At 35.9% G+C, this 24590-nt stretch overlaps 1 protein-coding gene across 12 annotated transcripts in view; it reads left to right on the top strand.

The window, feature by feature from the left end:
- LOC143250832 (retroviral integration site protein Fli-1 homolog) overlaps nucleotides 1-24590 on the top strand; it is a 147076-nt gene that overhangs the window by 4965 nt on the left and 117521 nt on the right. For 10 of the 12 annotated variants that reach the window (XR_013028374.1, XM_076501898.1, XM_076501895.1 and 7 more), the window contains exon 2: nucleotides 10771-11419. Coding sequence is in view for 11 of the 12 variants with exons in the window: in XM_076501898.1 (XP_076358013.1) it covers nucleotides 10909-11419 (511 nt within the window). In the remaining variant the exon portion in view is untranslated. Of the gene's footprint in view, nucleotides 1-804; nucleotides 867-10314; nucleotides 10452-10770; nucleotides 11420-24590 lie in introns of those variants that run through there. The other 2 variants (XM_076501893.1, XM_076501894.1) reach the window with 2 other exon arrangements.

Raw genomic sequence — 24590 nt, 5'->3', positions numbered from 1 at the left:
ACAGTATACAAAAATTCAGCCCACGATAACAACGTGCATATTTAAAAGTATGAAAGCTAGTGTTTTCTTTGTTTACCTTTCTCTTTATCAGCTGATAAGAAAACAACTGATTGCCTGCTTTATTTTATATTTTATTAGTATATATGTAATGATAGCATGAAATGCTTTGGAATTATTCAAGCTATTAATGCCAGATAACTTTATTAAAAGTACCAAATAGTAGTTTTTCATAGCTTTTTATTGCTATGTTTCATAGCTAGTTTCATAGCTGAACTATTGAATATTTCTCACCATCCTTTGGAGATCAGGCATACCGTGTTCCCAAGAACCATGGTTTTATTTGTTTTCGAATTTCGCACAAAGCTACACGAGAGCTATCTGCGCTAGCCATCCCTAATTTAGCAAGCTAATTATTATCACCCACCTCCAACTCTCGGGATACTCTTTTACCAACGAATAGTTGGATTGACCGTCACATTATAACGTCCCCACGGCTGAAAGGACGAGCATGTTTGGTGTGACGAGGATCGGAAACCATGACCCTCGGATCACGAGTCGAGTGCCTTAACCACCTGGCTATACCGGGCCGTATATTTTATTAAAGAACTGCCCTACTAACCACTTTTCATTGTATTCCGTGTGAAAAGCCTTTATCAAAGTGTGCCCATGTAGCCCCTGAAAATGGAAATAGTTCGCCATTAAAGTAAACAAGGTGTTAATGTTCAACTGAAGAGTTGGTTATTGTTGTTGTCAGAAACCCTTAAAACTGAGTTCACTCTGTTCAAACCCGAGTTTTTTTTATAGATCTGTTTATAAAAGCAAGATGGAATCCTCAGTAGTACAGCAATTGAAAATTTTTCGGCAAGGTTAGTGTAAATTAATGTATGACACTTTTTATTGTCTATATTTTTGTGTACCAGCAACACTATAGCGTGGGGTGCGTGTATACACGATTAGATGCTATTAGTCATCAGGACCTCTTCCAGCCTACTCTAAAATTGAAATTCTTTTAGGCAGAATTAAAGTGATTTAATTTATGAGGCCTTGTGCATTGTAAAATACATTAATCGAAAGAGTTTGTCCTGCTGAGTCCAAAACTGTAATTAGAGCTCAAATCAGATAATGATTCTATGAGATAAAAGTTTGTAGTTGGAAAACACACCAAAAAACTCAGACTCAGGATCATTCTATGAGCAGCTGTGTTGTTTTTGTTATTTTAACTTAAGCACAAAGCTACACAATGAGCTATCTGTGCTCTGCCCACCACGCGAATCGAAACCCGTTTTTTAGCGTTGTAAGTCCACAGACATACCGTTGAGCCACTAGGAAGCAAGCAACTCTGACGCAGCTAAAAAGAACCTTGATTTAATAAGAAAACTGTAGTTAAGAACTAGAAACTGTATGTGGTCATTATTGATTTCTATAAAATACAAAATAAAATAGTCAAATCACAAAATCTCACACAAAACATAAAAACAGTTAGTTTGTCTTCGTAGTAATGTAAGTTCGGCCTATTTTTACTTCGACTTTTGCCGTGTGTTTACAGGTTATCTTTGGAGAAACGTTTTTATATTTCACACAGTGCTCGGCGTGTTTTTGGCCGTAGATTTCTTAACTGATCAATATAACAGCTACAGAATCAGCTAACAGACTTGCCTTTTAAGGAGAGGTACAGAAGATAAGAAGGAAATAACACCAGTTATTATTATAGCAGTTTATTTGATATCCTTTATAACTGTGTTATTATGCCACCCTTCTGAATAATTGATATTCTGAAAGTTGTAATTAAAACGCGACCAAACGTTGTCAATTCTGTACTAAGCGCGCGTTTTGTGACAACTAAGTAGCCAGAAGTGGACATGACAAAGAGAAAGAAGTTGTGTATTTGTAGAGGTGAAGAAAATATTCCTGTCCTTTCTATAATTCAGTGAGATTGTAAAACTATCATCATTTCATGACAAGTGTGATTAAATAGCTTTCAGTAATAGGAACCTTTGATAGTAAAACTATCATTATTTCATGACAAGTGTGATTAAATAGCTTTCAGTAATAGGAACCTTCCGTTCGAGCACAGTTCACATTTCCTGCCCCTGTTAAGTCTGCTTTCCTGTGAAATAGCCTGTATTTGTAAGAAAGACAAGTCAGTAGGACGCATCAGATGGCAGGAAGACGCCTGTACCACCTGATGAGGTGATGCACACACCTTCATAAGACGACACATCGAGAGAATAGATTCTTATTCAACATGGCGGAAAAGTTTCCTTGGGGGGAGGGATGAAGTGTGTACGGTAAAGTTGAGAAAAGAGTGCGCGATGAGTCGCGTGCAGAGTCGTCGTGGGCCCAATAAAGTGGCGGGTGGACCTCGCGCCGCCGATCGAAGATACACTCCAGCGAACCACACAAGAGAACAAAGAAGCGAACGTAACCTTTGGCTGCCAGTCAAGGACCATTCTTTCCGCGTGCCCACCGAAACTCCTCAAATTCAAAGGGCAAGCTTTTATACCGGTTTGATTTTCACTGAAGATCGGTAACTTGTCCAGAATCAAGCAGGTGGGTAAGATCGAACCTTTAAATTCCTCCTTTTTGTTTGTTAGTTTAAGTCTTTTTCCCGGTTTATCTGACTGATCGACCTAGAACTTTTGGCATAGATAGTTGCTTTTCTCCCCACTCATCTACCCTGGGGTGGTTCGCTGAAAGAAAACCCCATGTACAGCATTAATCGCAACATAGTCACGCTAGATGGGAACCTTATCGAGGAATTTAAGGAATGATATAGCACTGTTCCAAGCGAAGCATGTAGTCTGAGACCAGATCTTTTATATCAACTCCGGCACGAACTCGTCCACCTATCAATGCGATCTGAGTACGGAAAAGGAAAGCACTAGTATGGTAGAAAAGCCGGGGCGCATGTCAATGAGAGAGATCAGCGTCGCCATCGGCGGTGAACTCGGATATCGGCGGGAAACGACTCGGACTTGGACCGGGAACGGAAGGATTGAATCACGGCTGATAGATCGAGCCTTTCCTGGCACGCCTAAAGGAACCCCGCCCGTCCACCGTTTCCTTAACCTCCGGTACTGTTAGTCAGTTACTCTATATGAAAATTATTCGATTATAAAGTATTATCTCCGCCATAATTCACAATGTCCGTTTTTTTTTATTTACGTTAACCAAACTTCGTGTGTGTGTATGTGTAAAATGTTTTCAACGTGTTACAATTTATTATTCATGCTGTTTTACAGAGGACATAATTTTTGTTTTTGGTATATTACTCTAAATATACTCCAAATATAAAATATGGAGGAAGGACTCATAGTTGTAGTTTTGATTACGATTTCAAATAGAGCAAATACGACAGTTTTGTTTGAGGGCCTCGTTATGTGTTAACATTTTTCCTGTAACATTGCGCATGCTCTGTATTCAAAGCAGGACAATAAGAGTTAATGATTCGACATAATTTATACGAAATCATAAACTTTGCATTTTAAGCCCTTCCTTTGTTGTTAAGCGCAAAGCTGTTTAATGGGCTATTTGTGTTCTATACTCCGTAAGTATTGAACCTGGGAGTTTAGCATTATAAGCTCTCAAGCTAACCACCCACCGGAGAGAGAATTATCTTATATACGTGTTAACAAATAATAACAGCACAAAATACCATGTCTGTCAATCTAATGGTTACATTGGAATTTCTGGAGAAACTCTGTATACAGTATTCTATTTTTACTTGAAATATTTCTTCAGGTATTTCTAACAAACAAATTTGTTATATATACTATAATGTTTTTTGTAGCGTAACACACACGTTATTTATGCTACACAGGAACATGATTTTTGTAATGTTACTCACGTCACTGATTTTGAATGTTACACACGTTTGGTAACATTACACATTTCACTGATTTTGTAACATGTTTTTAGCGGTACTACGTACCTCATTTTGAATGTTATACACGGGCATGCTTTATGCGAAGTTAAACATGTTCATGATTTCAGTTGTTACCGAGAAACATGTTTATGTAGCGTCACAAACATACTTGATTTTAGATGTCACACACAGGCATGTTTTTGTAGCATTACACATTCTCTTGTTTTTAACTGTTACACATGAGTTTTTGTAGCGTTTTACATGCCCCTTGTTGTACCTGTTATACACAGACATGCTTTTTCGTAGTGCTACAAACTCACCTTAGCAAATGTTACACACCGGCGTGCCTGTTATGGTGTTTTGTTGTTGTTTTTGTAGCGTTACACATGTTCCTGTTTTTATATATTTTACACAGATATATCTTGACCACAACGAACTGTCGTATATAAGTACATCAAAACGAGAGACAGCGGTTACATAGAAAACTTGTAGCAATTCATAAAATGTATTAACTGGCTTGTTACTAAATCTATTTTAATCACCCCTCCTTAATTAGAAAACAGTCACTTTAAAAATAAACAAATATAATAACCATTCAAAACACAATTCTTAACAAATGTAATAGAATTATTCTGAAATTAAAACGGTACGCTAATTGTCTAAGTTCCAAGCAGGGGCAACTGTAAGGTCTCGTTGCATTGGAAGCTGGGTAATTTGAGGCCCCTGGATGTGTTGATATTTTAAGTATCTCCAATTAGTGAAAGAACTCATCAGACAAAGAATAATATACAGCTGCGATTTTTCATGGCATAGTACTGGGTAATTTTCCATTCTTCTGTAATTTTGACTAGAGTTTGGAGATAACCTTAATATAACAAATGCTTTCCCTTGTAACGTTTCCTCACTAACTTAGTCCCTGGCTCTAGAAACCTACACCTAATTATTTTAAAGGATATAATAAAACAAATGCTTGTGTAAAATGGGAGTGATTTTGTAAATAGATTAACATTAGAGAGCTTAAAATGATAAATATGTGGAGCTACTGCATACATCGTGTTTTCTTCAAGTAACTGTAACTGACTTTCTCATGTTTTCAGATGGCCTATTTGTAAGTCAGGATCCTTGGGTTAAAATAGTGAGACAAAGTGTAATAATTTTTTTAAACAATTCTTAACAGGTGATGTCATTTGATGGCAACGTTTCAATCGTCACGTAAAATTTGTATTAATTTAAACTTTGTCTTTTTCGGTAAGAATACAAGTAGTACCATGTTTTTGACAACTTGATGAGTATTTACAACAATATAAGATTAAACGCAAGCTTAATAACTTAACACAGTGTCCACTTATCTAAGTTGGTTGCAGGTACGGTTCTAGGGTGTCATTCAGTACTTTGAGAACTCTAGGTTCGGTACATCGTTCGGTTTTCAAGAAACTTATAAACATTCAAAGATACATATGGAAAGTATGTGGACAATCAAATCGACCTTTACGTGGGTCAGATATAAGATTAAAATTATGACCGCCAGAAATATTGCAACAACAAACAAAGTGTAAGCCCAACATCAATTTCATCTGATACTATTAATTTATAACCTGTCTCTTAGACACCGCCATTAATTTGCTGTAGATACTCCAACTCCGAAAGACACATCAATGTTATACAACTTTTTTGTTGGTTTGTTTTGAATTTCGCTCAAAGCTACACGAGAGCTATCTGCGCTAGCCGTCTCTAATTTAACAGTGTAAGACTAGAGGAAAGATAGCTAGTCATCACCACTCATTGCCAGCTCTTGGGCTACTCTTTTACCAACAAATAGTGAGATTGACCGTCACATTATAACGCTCCCACGGCTGAAAGGGCGAGCATGATTGGTGTGACAGGGATTCCAACCCGCGACCGTGGGATTACGAGCCGAGTGCCTTAACCACTTGAAACAGTGAAGATAAAGTTTGGAAATAACAGTAAGTGTTTATCAGATAACGTTTTAACGTCTCTCTTGGAACTGTTTCAAGGTTAGTTAACACATAATACAAAATTATATTTTCTATATCAAAATTTAGCAATTATAAAAAACAACTAAAGACATACAATCATGCAATTACTGCGTAACAGACAAAATTATAGCAACTGAGAAATATTTACAATAACTTTGTGTTGCTTCGTTATGCTGTATGTCAGATTGGCCTCGGATGGTCAGGTGGCTAAGGTACTCCCATTGTAACCTGAGAGGCGCGGGTTCAAATTCCGTCAAACCAACCCATTCAATTTATATGCGGCCCGACATGGCCAGGTGGGTTAAGACGTTCGACTCGTAATCTGAGGGTCGCGGGTTCGAATCCCCGTCATACCAAACATGTTCCTCATTTCAGCCGTGGGTGCATTATAACGTGACGGCCAATCCCACTATTCGTTGGTAAAAGAGTAGCCCAAGAGTTGGCGGTGGGTGGTGATGACTAGCTGCCTTTTCTCTAGTCTTACACTGCTAAATTACGGACGGCTAGCGCAGATAGTCCTCGAGTAGCTTTGCGCGGAATTCTAAAACAAACAAACTAAAACAAAGCTTCGTTATGAAAAACTCAACATTAGAGATAGAATTATATGAATGTAGGAAGCGAAAGTTTGACGAATATTGAACATAAATATAAAAACAAGATTGAATTATTATTATTTATCATTAATTTACACACGAATTTCGAACAGAAGATATAGCGACGTGTTTAGAGTACTATGAACTAAAATCTAAAACAAAGCAATAACACTTTTTGAAATGTAGGCGAGAGAATTTACAATTGATGATAAGTGTCTCTATTATCATACTGTAACCATATTTTAATATGGTTCTGCAATAATTTATGGTTGGCAAACTTTCTGATGTTAAATGACTGGATGACAGAGAAATAAGAGAAAGGACATTATTGTACGCATACGATTGTGTGCAGAAAGGGGGAGGGTCCCTCACAGAAAACTCTTGTTCCAGGGCCTTTAAGACCCTTACTACACTAGTAGGTGGCTTTGAGGACTAAGTATGACAAGACAAGGTCCTTGAGTAATATGCTTTCTACAGTCCTCGAGATTCTTCGTCGCTCAGCCAACCTATTGATTTTGAAGTCGCCTTGATCAGTTGACCCGTGCGTACAAAAGATTGGAGAAATTTGTAGTGACGTGAACAGTTGTGGATAGAATGTGGAAAAAAAGCAGAGATACAAGCACATGTCTTTAACACGTTCGCTGCCATGCCCCTTACTGGCCTGTCACAACTGACTTCTAGTTATGGACATACCGGTTAGGCGCATATTGCATGTAGTTACAATGAACCAGTTAAACATGGTGTAGTTATCCATATAAATATTAGACACCTGGGTTAAGCAAAAACAAAAGTGTGGTTGGCACTATGGTATGAATACTTAACACACTAATGGCAGCGAACGTGTGATGATGTAATAAATGCAAGTGATCCTTCTTTAGGCAGGAGTTACCTGTTGTATTTATAACATTCACTAAGGTTTGGTTTACTGATAAATAATTTTATAAATATATTTACTACTGTCCAATCCAGTAATATTTATTTTTCATCTTTTATTCTTAATCAGTTGTTATTGTTACATTAGGAATCCCCTAACGATTTTACAGCCAAAACGATGTCTCATTAATACTACAAATGTCACCAAAAATGGTTGGTTTTATTTCTGTCGTATGCCCCCCGTTAGTACAGAGGTAAGTATACGGATTTACAACACTAAAATCAGGGGTTCGGTTCCCCTTCGGTGGGCTCAGCAGATAGTCCAATGTGGCTTTGCTATAAGAAAAACACACACACACACACATTTCTGTCGTAACCATGATTTGGTGACGTGTTCAGGTACATCAAGGCTCTGCATGTCACATCGAAAACACAAACTTTATATCTTGATAGTGACACGACGACAGGTGCATAATAGTACACACAATTGTTATCACTTGACACAGTACTGGTGATGGGGACTGTTTAGAGATCACTCTTATGGGTAAGGAAGGGGGAATGGTCGATTGGGTTGTATATTAAAAGGTTCCAGGTTCTTATTTCTGTTTGCTATTCGATTGAATGCCTAAACAATTGTTAAGTACTTCCGTGGTAAAACCTTCAGGTCAAGGATGTCATTGGAAGAACGAATAACGTTTCATTTAAGTATGGAGTGTAAACTTGAGTAATTTGTTAACTGAAGCCATCAAAGCTAAAGATGTTTAAACCACTTTATCTATAGAAAAATCGATTCACATCTGACTAATCTTATTTTAACAAACGAGTTTTTCCCTTTAAATATCATATAGATAACTTAAGTTCTTTGACTGTTACTACATTTTTATGGATATTTATTACTTCCCTTTTTGATCGATAGGTAGAAAGAATTAAAGTATTTCTTGATGACGAGAAACCCACTTGAAATTAACATCTCTTTGTTAACCTGAAGATGACCTAGGATGGTCGAAACGTTGTTCTCTGCTTACCAATAAAAGTGTTAATGCCTACACAAGCCGTTCTGAGATACAATTTACGTATTTAATGTTATTGTTATACCACCCTTAACTTACTAGTCGGAGACTGTTCTACATACCAAGGGCACATTTAAGAATAATCTTCAATTAGTTGTTTCACTCCACAAAACAGCTATGATCATCAGTACTTGTGACTACAATATTGATAGAGGCCAAACCAATGATCTAACAGTCACTAGTCCTGTTTGTACTCACTTATTACTAAAAATTTGTGGGCGTAAACAATCAATAAACACTTTATCTTTTATTGCGTCAAGAAACGTCGTTTTTTCCCACTCTCAATATATAATACAATATACACCAAAATAAATTATATAATATTTTGAACAATATATTCATTAGTTTCATTTCTGGTTTACAGTTGGGAAAGAGTATGTTTAAAAACTGTGATGTATAATTTAACTACTATAACACATCTCAGTCGCTAATAGGGAAAGAGGGATTTGTTTACTAAAATATCAGATCAGTGGCAGCAACACAAATAGAATGGTGGATATTAACATTTTGTCCTGAAAGAACGATGTTATATATTAAAAATATTTTTGTAATTAGAAATATAATTATTATAAAAAAAACATTTTATCATATTAGACCACTATAGGAAACATAATGTAACTTACAATTTTATTAGAAAATCTTAAGGTTTTATGGTATTATTTCTGAAAAGTAAAAGTAAAAAAAAAAAATGCCGAAATTTCATTACCATTTCCAATTATGCCAAATCCACAATTTTGGGTGTGAGAACTACTCGAATTAGTCCTTATATATTCATACAGGACTCCATGACATACCAAAATATAGCAACATAAAGTAGCCAGGAGTTGAAACACGTATCAATATAAAGAAAATTATGAAGTAAAACAGTCTGTAGTATCTTTAATATGATATATGAGATGATATGGTTTGGTTTGTTTGGAATTAAGCACAAAGCTACATACGGTGATGTAAATCTACAGCCATACCGCTATCCACTGGGGAAAGATATTTTATAACCCTCGGTTCATAGGGCGAGCATTTTTGGAAGTGACGGGTGTTCGAACCCGCAACCCTCAGATTACGAATATGAGATGAATATGGACCATTGAAAAGTGTCTTCATATGTATAGCTTTGTCTCAGTCTTGCTTATGGTTATATAAAGCATCAAATAGATTTTTATGTGGGAGACCTTTGGTGTTATTAAGGTTACCCTGAATAACCCTACACTATTCCATACACATCCAGAGGTATCTCCAGATGAAATGTGTTCAAGAGTATAATACAAAACCATATAAATGAAAACAGTTCTTACACAGTCCGTAGTTACCTCCTATATCATATCCACATTCTTATATTATTTTGCTTGCTTATTCGAAAGGTTGGCATGTTTATTTTTATTATCATTGTAAGTTTATTAAAAAATTTTGATTGATTCTATATTTATTGTCACTGTACATGTACTTTTGGACTTTGTAATACACGTAAGCACCAAAAGTAGTTAAATATCCGTTTTCAGAGAAACATGTACACGTGACTGTCTACACTCGAAGCTTTACGATGAAACATAGTTTGTACAGAATGTTTATTCTGAAACACTTCAATCTTAGATTGTCATACATAATATGTTCGGATTTAAAATTCTGATATAATTAATTTGATGTATAGTACATATAGTAATTTATAAAATGCCATATTGTTTACAGCTAAATGATTTTTGTTCTCACACTAATGTTTTACTGGACAGGAATAAAGTGAAAAAAGAAATTGAAATTGTAGCTGTTTCTCACCTACAGACATTTGTCTATAGCCTGCTATAAAAGGCCTGCTATAAAAGGCCTGCTATAAAAGCTCGGTCGTTCTGGTTTAGCTAGCAAGCAAACTTGGTTGCAAATAGTCTTTGCCCTTCACTATAACATGTGCAATTGGCCGTGCATAACAGAGTGAACAGAGCCCTAATGAAGATGCGCAGTTGAGTGGGACGGCACGTGTCGAGAAGAGGACACAGCGCGAGATGACTGATCATCTTCTAGGTTCGCGTGAGAGATGGCGGAGTGCGTCCCATACCTTGATATGGTACGAGCGCTTATTGGCCCTTCATCATATGCTTCTGTTATAGTATAATTGTGGGAAAAGTTACGATATGGAAGTGGTTGTTCAGTTGACGGCCTTTCATATGGCAAAATCTTTCTTTTATTTCATTTTATTAACATATAGACCTATTTTGTACTTGTATAATTTAATTCAATGTGGATTGACCATTTGGAGATATAACGGGAAGTGTGGGAAAAAGGCAAATACATATCTAAGAATTTAATATGGAACAGTTTTTAGAAAGATATAATCTACTACTCAGGAATTAACAGTCATTTACTAATAATATTGAACTTTCCAGACAGTCCCTGTAATCTGTGGAGCTCTAACAGACAGTGACCACGTGCTCACAACTGACTTTTTCCTTTGCTTATTTCCTGGAAGTTAAAGTGGACGGTAGTTACGACGGGAAGTTGACATTTCAGTTTGTATTTTTATCATGTTTGAAGGTCCTAACAGTAGCTGTACCTACGGACAGGTCCTTTCTACTGACCTGAACAAAGGTGGAACTAGTGGAGGGGGAGGTAGAGGGCTGATTCCACCTCCGTCTCCCTGCTCTGTGAATGTTAAGGTGGAGGCCTTTGGAACAAGGGACGATTGGCCCGGTTGTGCCTACCGCTACGGCGCAACTTCCCAAATGTCGTCTGTCCCGGTTGACAGCGTCCTCTCTTGTCGCCGCTTTTCCCCGGGTAAGACTTCGTCTATCAGCACGGAAATGACCAGCAAGTCGGCAGGCCTCGTAGCATCCGTGACTCCAACATACCGAGACAGGTACTTTTCACCGAGTGCATTTAATAACATCCCAACTGTTTCTCCTCTTCTCCTCGGCCACTACACCCCCGACAAACATACAATCAACGGTCAAATGAATGTTTCCTCCCGTTCTTCTTCCTCGGGCCGGTCTACCGTTAGAGGCCTCAGCTCCGATAAGCGGATTGTCATGCCAGCAGGTTAGTTCATAACTCTTACTATTCATTACTTAAGGGCATTTTTCATTTGGCCACGTGTTGGTAATGTATCAACATCGTAGATTTAGGTTACATTGACTGTAAAGAATCATACTGTGAAACAGCAGTTGCTTGGTTACTTTAGAAAACAATTTCAAATAACAAGTAAAGTGAAATGGAAACAAGAAAGCAACCTCTTATGTTTGCCGTCAGATTTTCTCTGGAAACTTGGTTTACGAGGCATTTATTTAAACTAGATCCTGGAACAAATTTTTATTAACCTTGTTATTTTGTAAATTAACAGAATATTCACGAGGAGGTTCTTCTTGTCTTATTCAAATTTTACTTTTACTTCACTAAATGTATTTATCATACCTCATGCACTCGTATTTAGCTCTGTATTTCTAAACAGTAATGTGTCTTTATATATTTTAAAACGGCTTGTTGTTAGGGGTCGAGAAGGTACCTCTGTTAGTGCTTTCTCTACACATACCAGCGTTTTTAAATATATAATTTTCTCTACAAGAGGGTTTTCTTGTCATCACGGAGTAATGAGTCTTTTTTTTTTTAGCGGTCTTTTATGATACGATGTAAGAAGGTTGAGTTAAATTCATGTCCGTTCTAAATATGATCAGTAATTGGAATCTTTTCTAAAACAAAATCTGAACTAAGAACTCGTTAATTATATGTTGCTACATAGGTTTTGTTTATTTATCACTTCTTAAAACTCTTTACTTACTGAAGGTTGTCAACTGTTAATACTGCGTCTTTATCATAACAATAGCTAGCAGTGGCTACATGCAATGTTAATAATATATCAGAAGGTTGTCAACTGTTTATAATGCGTCTTTATCATAACAATAGCTAGCAGTGGCTACATGCAATGTTAATAATATATCAGAAGGTTGTCAACTGTTAATACTGCGTCTTTATTATAACGATAGCTAGCAGTGGCTACAATGTAATGTTAATAATATATCAGAAGGTTGTCAACTGTTAATACTGCGTCTTTATTATAACGATAGCTAGCAGTGGCTACAATGTAATGTTAATAATATATCAGAAGGTTGTCAACTGTTAATACTGCGTCTTTATTATAACGATAGCTAGCAGTGGCTACATGCAATGTTAATAATATATCAGAAGGTTGTCAACTGTTAATACTGCGTCTTTATCATAACAATAGCTAGCAGTGGCTACAATGTAATGTTAATAATATATCAGAAGGTTGTCAACTGTTTATACTGCGTCTTTATCATAACAACAGCTAGCAGTGGCTACATGCAATGTTAATAATATATCAGAAGGTTGTCAACTGTTAATACTGCGTCTTTATTATAACGATAGCTAGCAGTGGCTACAATGTAATGTTAATAATATATCAGAAGGTTGTCAACTGTTAATACTGCGTCTTATTATAACGATAGCTAGCAGTGGCTACATGCAATGTTAATAATATATCAGAAGGTTGTCAACTGTTAATACTGCGTCTTTATTATAACGATAGCTAGCAGTGGCTACATGCAATGTTAATAATATATCAGAAGGTTGTCAACTGTTAATACTGCGTCTTTATTGTAACGATAGCTAGCAGTGGCTACATGCAATGTTAATAATATATCAGAAGGTTGTCAACTGTTAATTCTGTATCTTTATTGTAACGATAGCTAGCAGTGGCTACGTGTAATGTTAATAATATATCAGAAGGTTGTCAACTGTTAATACTGTGTCTTCACAACGGAAAAAGTACAAGGATCATAAGTCGTGGCTACAAGGTAAAGCTCAAATTAATATATCTGTGTCTTTCTTAAATCAGAAATTAGCAGAATTATTAGCCAAGCTTGGCAAGTAAGTTTATATTTATATATAACATTGACTTTAGGAAATCTTGTTCTGTTTTGGGTCAGACTTCGAAAAGAGTTTAGTCATACCTGACAGGTAATTGGCATAGTTGGACATATAAAATGCTGTTCTATTTGTAATTGGTTACCTCTTTAAAGATCTCAAATTTAGTATGATGGTCTTTTAACGCACGTTTGTCGTGAGAGGAAGGAATAACTTGTGTTCAAACATTGTGTGTCGAAATAACTTAATCTGGCTAAACTTATTATGTTATAAAATACTAGTAGATGGTGCAGTGTAGGTTTGTCCTTGATATTTGTATATATATATATATATGTGTGTGTGTGTGTGTGTGTGTGTGTGTGTGTGTGTAAAGCAGCTGGTTTCTTTCTATTTCGTTATGCTGAACATAAAAATTTAAAACGTGATAGTAAAATGTAACTCGTAACTGCTACTTTAAGCCTTATATTCCTTTGTGGACATGCTACATAATTAATACGCTGTACGCAGTGGTCTAAGAGTTAACTTATGTGGTAAATAATAATGTAAGATTTATTAATAAAATTATCTCATGACACTAGTTTGAGCCTTATAGTCATTTGCTAGACTTATTTTATATTTTAATGTACATTAAATTCGGTTTGAAAATCCCAATAACTCCTTAACCTCTGCGATAATCTAACTGATGTATGTCCTTGGACTTAACCAGGCACATCTAACTCAGTAAGTGGTGAAACCAAACTGATGTATGTGCCTAGATTGAACCAGGCACATCTAGCACAATAAGTGGTGATACCCAACTGATGTATGTCTCTGGCTTGAACCAGGTGTCTCTAGCACAATAAGTGGTGATACCTATCTGATATATGTACCTAGATTGAACCAGGCACATCTAGCACAATAAGTGGTGATATCCAACTGATGTAGGTCTCTGGCTTGAACCAGGCACATCTAGCACAATAAGTGGTGATACCCAACTGATGTATGTCTCTGGCTTGAACCAGGTGTCTCTTTGTTAACATCTAGCACAATAAGTGGTAATACCCAACTGATGTATGTCTCTGGCTTGAACCAGGCACATCTAGCACAATAAGTGGTGATACCCAACTGATGTATGTACCTAGATTGAACAGGGCACATCTAGAACAATAAGTGGTGATACCCAACTGACGTATGTACCTAGATTGAACCAGGTGTCTCTAGCACAATAAGTGTGTGCTTTATTACCTAAGCTAAGAAATTAAATCCTTAGCAACTGTTAATAAGGTAATTTTTAATCCTTATTCTTGAGTAAATATTCTATAAGAATAGCATTTTATTGTGTTAAACTAGTAAACTGTCACTTTTATTGATAAGCTCACTAAACAATTGTTTATTTTATTTTATGTTTGTTACACACGTGCAAAAAATCAGTAAAGCATTAAAACACAATATATCGAATCAAAAACAAGATAGATATTTCTCAAGTAGAACCTTACTGAACAGATAAATGTATTGTGAGAACAAACTGCGATTACTTTATATGAAATATTGTGTTAAACCATTTGTTGTATGAACAATTACAGTGCTTTGATACAGACCGTAATTAAAGTCGGATTCCCTTCCACGCTGACATGTTAACATCAATTATATTAATACATTTTACGTTTCACGACATCAAATGATAATAAGTAAAAACATACCTCTTACGTATGCACGTGTATTTCATCATAAATACATAAACAACGCTCGAGGCAGGTGCAGTGCAGGGGAACGTGTAGTGTAAGTCTCGAGGCAGGTGGGGCAAGCGCATACTAAAACGTGCATGTATTAAAGAGTGATAAATGATTAATAGAATTTTTCAACGTTTGGTCTACCAACAACTGCCTCGAGGTTAAGCTTCGCGTATTCACCATAGATTATGTTATTACGGCAAAATATTAACCTCGGCAATCCGAAATCAATTTTGCTGTCAGGTAAGTATTCAGATAAAACCTCAGCTACTGTATGTTACACGACTCAAATCGGGCTATAAATATGGATTTGTCCATGTCTGATGATCAGGTTTCTTTGTAACTGAGTTAACAGCTGTCACAGCTAAGCTTTAGTTGATGTATACGCAAAGTTACGCGCAAACCTTGGATTAGCATTGATTTTGCAAAGTCACTGTGTTCGTTTTGTTCTTCGATTTCATTAGTACAAGTTTTCCTTGTTCGTTGGGGCAGCAAAACAGTGGTATACACTTGAAATCATTAACGATGTGTTGTTTTGTAAGATATACTTGTTCAAGCTACGACCAAGTATGGAATTGTATTTCTTTTGTCACTCGGTAACCGGACTTAACCCTAGAATTATCGATATGATGAGAGGACTCTATAGGTTTTTAAACACATTTGTCTAACTTAATTATACTCCATGTTGCTTGCGGGCTCACGACTGGATTTTTTTTCGTGTTTCTTTGTTTGCAGGACTCCGAATGACAAATGAATCGCTCACATGCAGTACCGTTTATATTTCACGTAATACGGCATATTAATGCTGGAATTTTCCACGTACTTTACGGATAAAAAGATAAAATTACCTTTTATGCTCTGATATGCAAATCGTTCTGATGGTGAAAAATATCAAACCTTGAGAGTTTAAAATGTGTCACGTGAAAACATGATGAAAATGAGAATTGTTTGCTTTCAATGGGCTATTTTTGCTAGTCGTCCCTAAATGTGAACTAACAGACCAGCTGCCTTTCATATAATCTATCAGTTGAAAATTAGGGTCGGCTGGAGCGAATACATCTTGTGTTGTTTTGCACAAACATCGTAAAAAGTAAAACACTTGTTAAAGATTGCTGGGTTATCTACAATATAGCTTACCCCTATCAAAGATCGCTGTGTTATCTACAATGTATTTTACCCCTATCAAAGATCGCTGTGTTTTATTACTCCTTTTTTTTGTATCAATAAAAGAGAATAACAGGTTAACAATAAAGCAGTGTTAATATCAGTCAGAGAGCAGCCATTCTTCACCCTATACCAATACATGTAGAAATAACTGGCTTTATCAGTACATGTAGAAATTATTCCCTGTACTAAGACATGTAGAAATTAGCTGTTACACCAACACATATGAAAATTACTCTATATACCAACACGTGCAGAAATAAACCGTTATACCAACACATGTAGATATTACCCGCCATACCAACACATGTAGATATTATCCGCCACACCAATACATGTAGATATTACCCGCCATACCAACACATGTAGATATTACCCGCCATACCAACACATGTCAAAATTATCCGCCACACCAATACATTTGGAAGTTCGTCGCTAAAGCACGTATGTGACGTAACAAGTATGGACGCACAGGAAGTTTGATGTAAGTCTTTCCGTTACAATCCAAGCTTTAGCAAAGCATGCAAAGTCCGCATCATTTCCTAGAAGGCCCCACCTATACCTTCTACATATACATACGTTAGTTTTTAATTTTGGTTTCTGAAAGAACAAATTCATAATAACAATTACTTATTCATTTCAGTTCCTTTACCTACACCCTTCCCTTCCCCGATGACTCTGCAGTAAATCTGAAGGCTCATAATGCTAAAATCCAGTTTGCGATACCCGTGGTGGGTACAGCACAGATAGCCCATTGTACAGTTATATATTTAACAATAAAAACAATTCGTTTTGGTTCTGTCTCGTTATAATTAAATAGTTATTAAACGTGAGTATTGTGTTCTACGAGTATATATATTTTATTTCACCAGAACGACATATTGGTAATAAGATATTCCGTATTAACTGTTTTTTTCCTATGATATAAGTCTTTATATCTAGAAAGCGCTTGCAATATCGTTGATTTTTAACTTTGTCTTCTGAAAAATGGATATCAATTTGTCTTCAATGCGACTTATCCTACTTCTGTCACAACCTTGGTTTCTGTGCTGTGAAAAAACTGTAATTATGCTCAAGAGATTTGTATTCAGAAAAACTTAGATGCGTATGCGCATTTAACATGTTTTTTGATTCTGTAGTTCTGGACACCACCGGATAGAATTGTGATGAAATGTTCGAGTAAGTCCTATGTATAACCATTATGCTTAATATAACAGTCTCAAACTTGTAGATTTCGCGTCAGACATAATTTCTAAACCAGTAATAGTTCAGACAATGGGCTTAATAGCGTGGATTTTTTGATAACTCAGAATTATAGCTCGATAGATATAATCAACTACAGTTTCTTAATTGTATTTAAAATGTCCAAACAAAAATTTATAATAGCGGCAGAGATTAAGCATGTATCGTGTGACTACTTATTAAAGTCACAAATTAAAATAATTTTGTGTTGTAACTATTCTGAGTGGCTCGGTATGGACAGGTGGGTCAAGGTGTTTGACTCGTAAGCTGAGGGTCGGGGTTCGCATCCCGGTTGCGCCAAACATGCTCGCCCTTTCAGCCGTGGGGGCGTTATAATGTGACGGTCAATCCCACTATTCGTTGGTAAAAGAGTAGCCCAAGAATTGGCGGTGGGTGGTGATGACTAGCTGCCTTCCCTCTAGTCTTACACTGCTAAATTAGGGACGGCTAGTGCAGATAGCCCTCGTGTAGCTTTGCGCGAAATTAAAAAAACAACAAAAAACAACGAACAGTTGTAATTAGTGTGATGGATTATAATACTTATGATATTTTAGTGTTGTCAAGGTTCTATAATAGACAAAGTCATGGATGTACAAGCAACTTGATCCATATAATATGTAGTTTCAAAAATCCAAAGAAGTCTTTAATCTTATTGATTTTTTCTAGAATTAAATATAATAGAGTAGGAAACTACAATAAATGTTAGAGTTTCGGTTCGTCATCTAAACAATGTAATATCTCAAAGATCTGCTGAAGAAACATAAGTATTAGAATCGTAGCTCGTTATTGTTATTTATACTTCGGCGACTATGGGACTTTTAATCTTATGTTTTTATATGTAATGTCATTAGTAGCTTCGTACTTAAAACGCTACGTATAAAAGATAATAATACGTAACATTATCTAGTAATTGTGAATGACAACTAACAACATGTTTGCTATACGTTTATAGAGGTTTTTATTTTAACAAAACCAGCTTCAAATGTAGGAAAAACAGCAAATTATATTTGAAGAATCCACTTTTTGCAGAGTCAGCGGTTTTCGATTAGATCTATCTCAGGAGAAAAGCCTTATAACGTTAAGGCGGACACGACATGTTTAACGATCTATCCAGGCGTACAAGACCACGCCTTTATATCGATCCTGTCTTCCATTTTAAGATGATACTTTCCCCGCCTTTAGCCTGAAACTGACATTGAAATTGTCCAATAAAATCTCTAAATGAAATACGCTAGAAAATAAAAGTTAATTTAGCAGTTGGAGGATAAACATGACGTAATGAATTTCTGCTCAGTTACTATCACGTTTCACGGACTAACCTAAGACGAGTTTCCTATAATTGTGATGGGAATTTTGTGAACGTAAACCACAAAAACCTTGGCATGGCATTACTTTAGTTAAAAGAAAAACGTTTATCTTGTTCTTCCGAAGGTCCGGTAAAGCGGATGTAACGCGATTTTTGCAATACCAAATGTTTTATAGGAATGAATAAAGTGCGAGGAAGGATAGTTTTGGACAAACATCGTATAAAGCATATACAACTTTAGGCTAAAACATTACATGTAATATTTTTATTTCATTCGACACGATGTTGCATTTTTGTAAACTATAAACAAGACTACCGTTTTTGTATATCTCATTCAAAGTTTGTTCAATGTTCTGTGCATCCCACTCATTCTAGTAGTGAAGTTTGTTCTTTTCTCTTTTGTTCAGGAACAAGATTTGGTCTGAGGTTTGTTATGAATAGTGATAATGTATATTAGCCCTAAACTTTTTTTTTTCGTATATCGTTTTTTACCCTCCTATGTGTAACTGTAACCATGGAGATAATGTTGCTTGAACGTAATAAGTTATAGGTGTTTTCAAACAGCTTATAAACGTATGTCAACAGGAGCATAGCTTTTTGGTAAAACAAGCAGAAAGTTTAAGCTGGAAATGTCGTGTCAAAGATAGGTAGGTCTAATGTTGTGTGACCTCACTGTTCTTTCGAACAATGTCAGCGAAGACGAAGCTCGTGTTTTGGTTGAAACCGATCTTTTGAAAGTTATACATCATTTATATACACAAAACATAAACCTATGGCCAATCTTAACCCATATTGGGCTTTTGGGTACTAAAAACCTGTTACAAAGGGAAGTTAAGAAACAACAATAACAATGAAAAGATCATATTTAAAGTTTTACCTACTAATAACGTGTAGCTCTGCGCGAGATTCAAAACAAAAACCTACTAAAAATGGGGTTTGATTAGTAAATTTTACTTTTAAAATTGGTCATACTTGTGTGAAACTTTGTAACATTGGCCACATTTGGAATGCCACTAAAACCAAGGTATCGAAACTGTACCATCTTCGGCGAAGTCTTCACAATACTATCTGCCATTGTTGTCTCATATTAAGTAACAAGCTGCAGCAACGCCATCTGAGATTTAATTCTATTTGTTTGTTTTTTGGAGGGGGACAAGTTATATCAGAAATCTCAAAAGCTCTTAGTTGTTGTTGTTTTTTAAAGTAAAAATGTAATAATATGTGGTTTTGCATGAGGCTATACTGTAGGTTTACAGTTGGCACAGTAAAATCTGATAATTATCAGGTTGCTTTTTACTCTTCTTAATGGGAAAAAAATTGCTCTTCTTGCTTCCCACAAATTACGTCCCTGTTGCTGACTAGGATATTTCCATATAATAATTTATCGCCCCTATTCACAGGAAGTGATCAACAGGATTGATTTGTGTGTATTAATTATTCTAAACCGCACTACACAGAGTCATACACGAACTTCGATGGGAAAACTGATAATCACCCATTATGGTAAATCATTTATTTTAAAGTTGATGTTACATTTTTTTTTAAAGGCAGTTTCATATCACAAAAATAGAACTAGTTAGAACTAAATTCTTTTTAAGCAATGAGGAACGTAGAATATGCTTATAGTAAAATAACGTTAGAGGCCAAGGGATGTTTACAGTAGTTGAAAATCTGCTGTTTTCATGTTTACCATTCTGAAGATTAAAACGAACTACGTCATTACTATACGTAAAATATAGATAATCTGACACTATAATGTTTAATTTTTCCTTCTCAAAAACAGGGTGAAAACTTTTAATTTTACTGTATGTTATTTAGTGCTTATAAAGCAAAGATACTGTATTTTGCACAATGATTGATCATTAAGCAACCTCCCAAAAAAAATTAAATTGTTTAACTGTTCTGTTCACCAGCGAAGATTTTGTTTCAGAAAGTTCATGTTTTTATATTGAAACTCAGAATTGTATTGTAGCATTTGATTTTATGTTGTTTCAGAACAGTTCTGAGAAGCATAGTGTGCATGCATTTCAAACTCACCCAGTCAAACGTACAGTCCTTAAGGATGCATTAGTAATATTACTTTTTAAGTGGGTTCGCATTAAATCCCACTATTCACTCAAACCTGGGATTGGGCGACAAGTGTTGTTGACGAGCTGCCTTCCCTTAATCTACAAGATCAAACTTAGAGACAGCTTTTTGCAGATAACAGTTTTGTAGCTTTGCGTGAATTTAAGAAATAAATACTATTAGTCAGAAAACCGGATAGTTAATTTGTTTGTTATCAGACACAAAGCTACACAGTGGTCTATCTGTGACGCGCCCACCACGGATATCGAAACCTGGTTTACAGATGAGCCGCTGGGAGCGCAGGAGACCCAGAGTGCGAATTCCTTAAAAGTCAACTTATACAAACTTCTTGCTATTAAGACATGAACTCGAGAGCACTAGTGCAGAAGAATTGCTTTGGTATCGCTGAAAATCTTCCGTCTTCCTTATAAGCTTCATTAGATGCTCATAAATTCACAATACACTGTTCCATTTATTCAGATACTCACGGTCTGTGTAAAAGAAACAAGTGTTTCATTTTTGAAGCAAACACTTCTAACATGCACATGATTACGTAGTATCACGGATGAATACCATTGACGATTTTGTGGTAAAACATCAGTGTTCCAATGTATCAACAAGGTCGCTGTTCACGAGATAAGTATTGATCAATTTCACAGTCGCTGTTTGGCCTTGATTATGCTCGAGTTCTTATGGAGTAAAAAAAAAAAACAATTTCTATGTTACGAGTTATATAGAGACACGAAAGGTTTAAGCCTCGGAAATTGCAGAGGTGTGATTTTTCTATATATTACATTTTACTACAGAACCATATTACACTCACACACATTCATATGTAAGGATTTTGGGCCTATTTAATACTTCATTTAAGATATTAACAAAAGTGAAGTTTAAAAAAAGACGTACTATTTTAAAATCCATAAGCTTATTTTCCATTATCCATAAATATGTGTGCCTTAATATCCGGTTAAAGTTGTGTGATCTCTCGTTCTAAATATTGCAACAAACATATGTCCGCACACATTAAACCAATAAATAGGCTATAATTACATGTAAACTAGCAAAACTTTTTACTTATTTGGTTAACAGAATGTTGAAGAGACCTGAAATAGAGTAATTATTCAAGGATAGTTATGCCTAAAACTACTGAAATGCTCAGCTGTGTACTATAACAAAACCAAAACCAACCTTTTTATTTGTTCAGTGATGAAGTGTGCTAGACTGTTTATGTTCGCATTTGTTTTGTTTTGAAAAACGTGTAATTAGTCACGAAACAAAAAAACTTATATTGGGTGATGCACGGCATCCAAGACTGAGATGTTTTCGTTATACATTTATGCTGACAGACGCCTGGTGGCTTTTTGTTAATCAATTCAAGCCGTGCGCCCCCTGCTGGTGATGCTACAACAAGCTTTTTCCGATTGTCTGGGAGCCTAACAGAACAAACACGTCACCACACCCCGTGAGGTTCAGGGATAAATGATACAGGGAGGTGGTTTGACTCTGAATTAACTATAAGAGATTTAAAATTAGTTACAAGGGTACGGCTTTTTCAATAAAATTTTATCGAGCGTCAAAACACTGGTTGTAACATTGGCCTTAGCTCTGTACACTATGTTCCCTCTCAAGCACTCACAATAGACCACAAGATTCGGGACCGAAACACAAAACACGAAAACTCGGGTGGCGCGTGCTGCTACCCCAACCCATGCTGACACTCGTGCTCGTTACTCGTGCATGTTGATACGCGTGACCTTTGATCATGTTTTCTTCGAATAGGGAGGGAGAGAGTTCAGAGGATGATCGTTTCAATTAAGGCGTGGGGTGGAGTTCACTGATGAACTTTGGTTGTAACAAGTCATGGGCCTCTTATGGTTACCGTGGGAACAACGCTTTTTAACACACCATCTTGGGACAAAAGCGCGCGTAATGATGTAATGTGGATACCTCGTGAAAGCTCTGTCAGTTAACGTATGCTGCTTTTAACTTAACTGGTAGAATTTCTGTTAGAAAACAAGGTGATGAACAAGGTTGTCATATTTACGTCTTCCCGCGTGTTTCACGTGCGTGTTTTTACTGTATCTTGATATCTGTTTCTCAATATGTTTATTTCTCTATAGTTAAATGACTTAGTCGCCTGTGTATTTCGATGTGTATTTTGATCTCTTTACGTTTTTCGCAATAAGTGTTCTTTCTATAAATCTATACGACTTGGTCGCCCGTATATTATTATTTTTTTTCTCCTTGTTATTTTCTATTTGCTTGTGTTTCCATCAACCTTTCTATATGTATTTGCACGTCTATCACTAAGTCTTCTTTGGTGGGGGTACATAATATATATATATATATATATACACACACACATATATATATACATACACACTCACATACATATGTATATATGCTGTTGTTTTTTTTATCCGTTAACCTGTATAAATCATAAGAATGATATTAGACCGTAGGTTAATCTGTGTCTATGTTTTTGTCTGGTTTATTACCTGTGTTACTTCACTTATTTACATTTTTGCTGTGTTGGCCTATGTAATTACTGATATCTACGTTTATTTTCGTATTTCTTTGTTAATATTTATATTTGCGTGTACCAACAGTTTTCACTGTTAGTTCTTGTAAATCAGTTTGCTAATACAAATAATGTCATCTAGTCTGTTATGTCCCAGTTTGCCCGAGGATTATGTGAGGACCTCGTCACCACTGGATACAGCAGATATAACGTGGCTGACGTATTATTTATTATACCTACTCCTTTACCTTCCCTCAGACTTCCTTATTAACTTATGTGTGGTGTTTGGTTTATTTCTTAACCATTGATTTCATCTGCATGTCTTGCTTTGGCTTATCTGTTAAAGTTTGTCTGTATTTGTGTTTATTCATCTATTTCTTTACAGATGTATACATACATACAGTCCGATTGTTTACGTGTATTTGTCCATCTCTTTCTCTGTGGATATATATATACATGCAATCTGTTCACCCATGTAGTCTATTTTTTCGTAACTACTTGTCATGTTGTTGATCTTTCTGTTACTCTAACTATATCTTTGAATTTGTATGTAGTCTTTCTACTAATATGTATTTGCATGTGCTTGATTGATAGTCTCTGGTCGTGGACTGGGTCTGTATATTCGAGGGTTCATGGTACATGTCCTGTTAACACAAAATTGCACCTCACGCATCATGTTTGCGTGCGCTATAAAAATGGTAGGCAAATTCCACAATTTGAGTTGAATAGTCCAAAGGTGAGCGGTTTGTGCTGTTAGCTAACCACCTATCGTATTTTTCTGTAAGTTCCTAAGTTGGTTCGTCTTGCGCATATATTTCTTGTGTAGCTTGCCGTGAATATCTGAAAAAGCTCCCTAGCTACATGTTTGTCTGTCTTATTGCCCATAAAAGGTTTAATAATTCTAACAACAACGGTTAAATATATACTTTGGTTTCACACAACGAAGTCGACACTTTGATACCTACTTACATTCCTACTCCAGTATTCGTTTGGTCAAAAATATTTATAGCATATTTTGTATGTCAGGATTTTTACCTAATTTGCAGTAAACTGGTTCCCTAAGAACAACAGAAACTTTCAAACCTTCATAAACGTGACGTAAAATGATTAAACTTATGTTTTTTTGATAACTGTCACTATGTGAAAAGGTGGAAATTGTCTTTCGAATATTTCAATAACGCGTTTCAGTTAAAAGTAACTTGTTTTTTTGTGTTCTGTACGTTTCTTATTAAAAAGGAGAAATGTTAAATAGAACAAAAATAATATTTTATTATTTTTACTTCCAGGGAATTTTCTCATATTTGTTACAAAAGTTAAATC

The sequence above is a fragment of the Tachypleus tridentatus genome, chromosome 5, assembly GCF_004210375.1.
Source record: "Tachypleus tridentatus isolate NWPU-2018 chromosome 5, ASM421037v1, whole genome shotgun sequence".
Classification (NCBI taxonomy): Eukaryota; Metazoa; Arthropoda; class Merostomata; order Xiphosura; family Limulidae; genus Tachypleus; species Tachypleus tridentatus.
This window is presented reverse-complemented; position numbering and strand designations above follow the sequence as displayed.